The following is a 6000-nucleotide window of genomic DNA, read 5'->3' as shown; positions in this document are numbered from 1 at the left end:
CTGGATCTCTGAACGCTAAAATCTGCCCCTGACCCAGATTTCTGTGGCAAACGCTCCATTATTCATTTTTCCCGAGGACATCGGTTACAGACTTCTAGATATCTATTTTCTGCTCCTGAAATAAAAGTTCTACGCAAAGCCACGCTGCCGAGGTCTCCGCCGGAATGATCTCGGAAGTCCTTACCTGTACCGAGTGCCCTTGGTTGGCACGGATCTGGAGGTGCCCGCCGGACGGATGTCGGCACAGAGTGAATCGCTGTTTTTCATTCGACTCCACCACCCTTTCTACGTCCTCCTGAGACCAGGCCTTAAATTGGGGCAAACGAAGGATCTCCCCCATGTCGACAAAGCCGTCTAAGATTCAGGAACGAAAAAAAACCAAAGTAGGCTAAGTCACATTTGGCTTAAGCCACAAATTGCCGGGACCCAAATCCAGAATTCCGAATGCACGAATTACAACGCCTGCACACCACATGCTGTTCATGTTGATAATGTTCCCTAGCTGGGTAATGAAACGTCAGCAAGAAAACAAACAGACTTGGAGAGCACCAAGGACTCCAGACACCAAAGAAGCCACGTATCACAAAAACGGACTTTTCCTTCTTCCTTGGGGATGGCGGGGGGAGAAACAGCTAAGCTCGAAGTTCAGAGAACTTCGAGCTAAGTTGCTTTCTTGTAGATATTTCATCAGCAAACAAGATAACATCATCGGTGTTAGAAGAGAGTGTGGTTTGCAGGAAGGAAGAGTGGGGGAGGAGGAGGAGGGGAGGAGAAGAAGAAGAAGAGGAGGAGGGGGAAGCAGGAGAAGGGGAGGAGGGGGAGCAGGAGGAGGAGAGGAGGAGGAGCAGGGGAGGAGGAGGAACAGGAGGAGGAGGGGAGGAGGAGAAGAGGAGGAGGAGAAGATGAGGAGGAGGAAGAGGAGGGGGAGGAGGAGAAGAGGAGGAGGAAGAGGGGAGGGGAGGGGGAGGAGGAGAAGAGGTGGGAGGAGGAGGAGAGGAGGAGGAGAAGAGGAGGAGGGGGAGGAAGAGGAGAAGAAGAAGATGATGAGGAGGAGAAGATGAGGAGGAGGAGGGGGGAGGAGGAAGAGGAGGAAGAGGAAAGGGAGGAGGAGGAGGGGGAGGAAGAGGAGAAGAAGAAGAGGAGGAGGAGGAGGAGGAGGAGAAGAGGAGGAGGGGGAGGAAGAGGAGAAGAAGAAGATGAGGAGGAGGAGATGAGGAGGAGGAGGAGGGGGGAGGAGGAAGAGGAGAGGGAGGAGAAGGAGGAAGGAGGAGAAGAAAGAAGAAGTAGAGGGAGAAGAAAGAAGAAAGGTGAAAGATGTGGCAAAAGAGGAACGATGTTGCACAGAAATGTTTGCACCCAGACGGACACATTGCATAAGGAAAGATGGGATGTTTATTTTTGTAATTGAAAAATAATAAAACTCTTTATAAAAAAATTTTTAAAAAAGGAATCAACTCACCCGATGACATGTGGAGGCCCATATTTTCGGCCCCGTGGCGCAAAGCATACGAGAGCGCTTTGGATAAGCGGACATCCGGATCCTGGAACGAAAATTTGAGAGAGAAATTCAGGATGGTGAGAAACAATGGAAAACGGTAAAAGATCCTGGAGAACAAAAAACTTTTCAAAAAAAAAGTTACAACAGCACTGAAAAAAAGGGACTTATGATAGTTTTTCACACTTATGACCATTGCAGCCTCCACGTGGCCACGGGATCAGAATTCAGCCTCCTGGCAACTGGCTCATACGTATGACCATTGCCGGGCCCCAACAGGATCCCTGATCCCCTTTTGCGACCGGCAAAGTTCACGGGGGAAAGTCAGATCCACTTAACAACCGGCTTGCTTGCTTAGAGATTCACTTATTAATCCCTGTGGCAAGGAAGGTCGCAAAACGGGGCAAAAGCTCACTTCACCAACGTCCTGCTTCACGACAGAAACGTCGGGCTCCATCGCGGTCATTAAGCCGAGGACTGGAAGGTACAAACTCGTGAGCCGAGCGTTTAAGGTCCCTTCCAGCTCTATTCTGATCGATTGGAATGGTACAGGGTCTCCTGCTTGAGCAGGGGGCTGGACTAGAAGACCTCCAAGGTCCCTTCCAGCTCTACTCTGATCGATTAGAATGGTACAGGGTCTCCTGCTTGAGCAGGGGGCTGGACTAGAAGACCTCCAAGGTCCCTTCCAGCTCTATTCTGATTGATCAATTGAAACAGTACAAGGTCTCCTGCTTGAGCAGGGGGCTGGACTAGAAGACCTCCAAGGTCCCTTCCAGCTCTATTCTGATCGATTGATCGATTGTGACGCAAAGTGAAATCTTTTGTGGAGATTCTTCCTTCCTTAATGCAAGGAAGGAAGGAAGCTGGACTCGAAGAGGGATCTGTCTGACCTGATCTCTGGATCTTCTCCCACTTCTTCGCTTTCGCTCTTTTCTTGCTGAGTTTTGCAAAGCTTCCTCGCTAACGTTTGACCTTGCTGCGGCCATGTGCTTTATGCCTGCCAAATCCTCCTGCAATTATTATTATTATTATTTTCTCTCCCTGACGATGGGAGATTTAATTTCTAGACCGTGCCCTTTGTCACTTTGTCCTGGCCGGGAGAAGAGGAGGAGGTTTTTTTTTGCCCTTTTAGTGCCAATAGCCTGAAATCTCTCCAATGCACCGTAAAGGGGGGGGGGGAGGAGAGAAACCTGGGAGTCAGCTGACCTGCCAGGGCTGCCTGGGCTTCTGGGAGTTGTAGTCTTTATCTTCTCCATTATCTTCTCACTAAGTCTGCAGTCGGGATGTTCTCCAGCTAGGCTGGCTTTCACTGTGCTTGTTGGGGGATTCAGGGGAGGGGGATTCCGACCAGCAGGCTTGGAAATGCTGCATGAAACGGGGCTCGTCAGAAACATAGCGAGTCCTTGATTTACAACCGTTCATTGAGCAAACATGGTTGCAGGAACTGGGCTTGGCTAGTCTAGTGAAGAGAAGGACCAGGGGAGACAGGATAGCAGTCTTCCAATATTTGAGGGGCTGCCACAGAGAGGAGGAAGGGGGTCAAGCTATTCTCCAAAGCACCCAAAAGCCAGACAAGGAATAATGAATGGAAACTGAACAAGGAGAGATTCAACCTAGAACTAAGGAGGAATTTCGTAACAGTGAGAACAATGGAACAGAAGTTGCCTTTGGAAGTTGTGGGAGCTTCATCCCTGGAGACTTTCAAGAAGAGATTGGACTGCCAATGGTCAGAAATGGTGTAGGGTCTCCCGATTGGGCAGGGGGGGTGGACTAGATGACCTACAAGATCCCTTCCAACTCTGTTAAATTGAACTTTATAATGCCTTGATATGACCCCAGCTAGTATACTGTATCCAGTTTTGGTCAACACACTATAAGAAAGAGATTGAGACTCTAGAAAGAGTGCAGAGAAGAGCAACCAAGATGATGAGGGGACTGGAGGCTAAAACCTATGATGAATGGTTGTAGGAACTGGGCCGGGCTAGTCTAGTGAAGAGAAGGACCAGGGGAGACAGGATAGAAGTCTTCCAATATTTGAGGGGCTGCCCCAGAGAGGAGGAAGGAGGTCAAGCTATCCTCCAAAGCCCCTGAAGGCCAGACAAGGAATAAAGGATGGAAACTGATCCAGGAGAGATTCAACCTGGAAATAAGGAGGAATTTTCTGACAGGAAGAAAAATCAACCCATGGAACAGAAGTTGCCCTTGGAAGTTGTGGGAGCTTCATCCCTGGAGGCTTTCAAGAAGAGACTGGGCTGCCACCTGTCAGAAACAGTGTATGGTCTCCTGCTTGGGTGGAGGGTTGGACTAGATGACCTACAAGGTATCTTCCAACTATTCTATTCCATTCCATTCCTATTCCTATTCCCATTCCATTCCATTCTTATTCTCCTTAATAGAATAGAATATTCATCCCTGGAGGCTTTCAAGAAGAGACTGGACTGCCACCTGTCAGAAACAGTGTATGGTCTCCTGCTTGGGTGGAGGGTTGGACTAGATGACCTACAAGGTATCTTCCAACTATTCTATTCCATTCCATTCCTATTCCTATTCCCATTCCATTCCATTCTTATTCTCCTTAATAGAATAGAATATTCATCCCTGGAGGCTTTCAAGAAGAGACTGGACTGCCACCTGTCAGAAACAGTGTATGGTCTCCTGCTTGGGTGGAGGGGGTTGGACTAGATGACCTCCAAGGTCTCTTCCCACTCTGTTAATTGTTAAAGGTGTAACTTTGCAACTGGTCCTCACCCTTAAGGTAGGCAAGGCAACCCCATACATAATCAAGTGATCAAAATTAGGGCCCTTGACGGGCGTCTATGACACTTGTGGCATCCTGGGGTCATGCGACCTCCATTTGTGACCTTAGGGTTCACAGGCGGTCCTCGACATACGACCAAAACATTTCTGTTGCTTCTGGTTACGTGAGTTTCGCCCCGTTTTATGACCCTTCTTGGTCACCACGAAGTGAGTCGCTGCGGTTATTAAGTTTAGACACACAGTTGTTAAGTGAACCCGGCTTCCCCATTTGACTTTGATCTTCAGAAGGTCGCGAAAGCGGATCGCCTGACAGAAACTGCGACCGTCATAAACAGGAATCAGTTGCTAAGGGTTTGAATTTTGATCACGTGACCAGGGAGGGGGGGAGATTATGCAAAAAAAGGTCCTAAGGCACTTTCTCCAGGGCTGCTGTAACTTTGGTCACTAAATGAACCGTTGTAAGTCGAGGACTATCTATATTTTAGGATACTATTTTTTTTAAATGCAGCTTTATGCCCAGACAGCCACTGGGTGTCACTCTCGCCTTTCTTTGCTCCTTCTTGGTATGGTTAAAGCTTCCCAATCTCCGGAAAGTCATTTCAAGGACAAAAACAGCTGAATATTAGAGGAATTTTTAAAAAAACCCCACCTATCCCAACTCCCAGAGACCATCGTATCCCCAAAGTACAATACACTCCCCCCCCCCCCCACAAAACCAGCAGCTGAAATGGGAGCAATTAATGAAAAGTGCCATTCCTGCCTCTCTCTTTTTTTCTTTGCTTCTTCAAATGTCTTTTCTTTATTTCATCTCCCCAGCCTGTTCGACGCGAAGATAGTTTTCCTCCCACCAAAGAAAGTTTTATTTTTCTCCTCCTGGGATTTTTGCTTCTTTGCATTCTTGTCTTCGGCCCTTCAGACTTGAGAACGCCAAAGGAGTTTGTGAGTAATTTAGAGCAGACAATGACGAAGCAATGCGAAGGATGCATTTCAAAAGAATTACTCAGCAGAAGACTATTCGGATAGAGAGGCCGAAGGATGATAATGATATAGATAGATAGATAGATAGATAGATAGATAGGTAGGTAGGTAGGTAGGTAGGTAGGTAGGTAGGTAGGTAGGTAGATAGATAGATAGATAGATAGATAGATAGATAGATAGATAGATAGATAGATAGATAGATAGATAGATTTAAGGTGGCCATTTTTTAAATGGGTTGTCGGTCCCTTCGAAGGCTGGGTGGTTTTGCAGGCGGGTCTAAGAAATCGAAGGTCACCCTCTCACAAATTTGACATTCCACACAGAAGATGCTGGGAAGCACACAGGACCCGTGTGAGTCACACTAGTCAGCAATGGTGCATGGAATTAAAATGTGCCCTTTGCAAAGCACATCATCAACTAACCCAGTCAAATGTTTTTTCCCCCCCAGTGTGTCATGCACCAGAGAGTTTTTCAACTTTGGCAGCTTTAAGGTGGGTGGGCTTCAACTCCCAGAATTCCCCAGCCCTCACGCTTTAAGAGGGATGGGCTTCAACTCCCAGAATTCCCCAGCCCTCACGCTTTAAGAGGGATGGGCTTCAACTCCCAGAATTCCCCAGTCAACATGCTTTAAGAGGGGTAGGCTTCAACTCCCAGAATCCCCCAGCCAGCCTGCTTTAAGAAGGGTGGGCTTCAACTCCCAGAATCCCTCAAGAAGCGTGCTTTTTAAGATAGATGAATGATGGTGAGTTGAGAACTACAGGTATTGGGTA

At 47.8% G+C, this 6000-nt stretch overlaps 1 protein-coding gene across 1 annotated transcript in view; it reads right to left on the bottom strand.

Moving 5' to 3' along the window:
- Positions 1-2637, bottom strand: part of TRPT1 (tRNA phosphotransferase 1) — a gene marked incomplete at its 3' end in the record, with an annotated part of 6324 nt that extends 3687 nt beyond the window's left edge. Inside the window, exons 1-3 of the mRNA XM_081967877.1 lie at positions 2386-2637; positions 1460-1541; positions 185-354 (exon numbers count right to left, since the gene is read on the bottom strand). Coding sequence (XP_081824003.1) covers positions 185-354; positions 1460-1541; positions 2386-2481 — 348 coding nt within the window. The 5' untranslated portion in view covers positions 2482-2637. The remainder of the gene's footprint in view (positions 1-184; positions 355-1459; positions 1542-2385) is intronic.
- Positions 2638-6000: the final 3363 nt, after the last annotated feature.

This window comes from Natrix helvetica (genome assembly GCF_964273705.1).
Source record: "Natrix helvetica genome assembly, chromosome: 16".
Taxonomy (NCBI): Eukaryota; Metazoa; Chordata; class Lepidosauria; order Squamata; family Natricidae; genus Natrix; species Natrix helvetica.
Note: the sequence above shows the minus strand (reverse complement) of the source record. Positions and strands in the feature narration are given on the sequence as shown.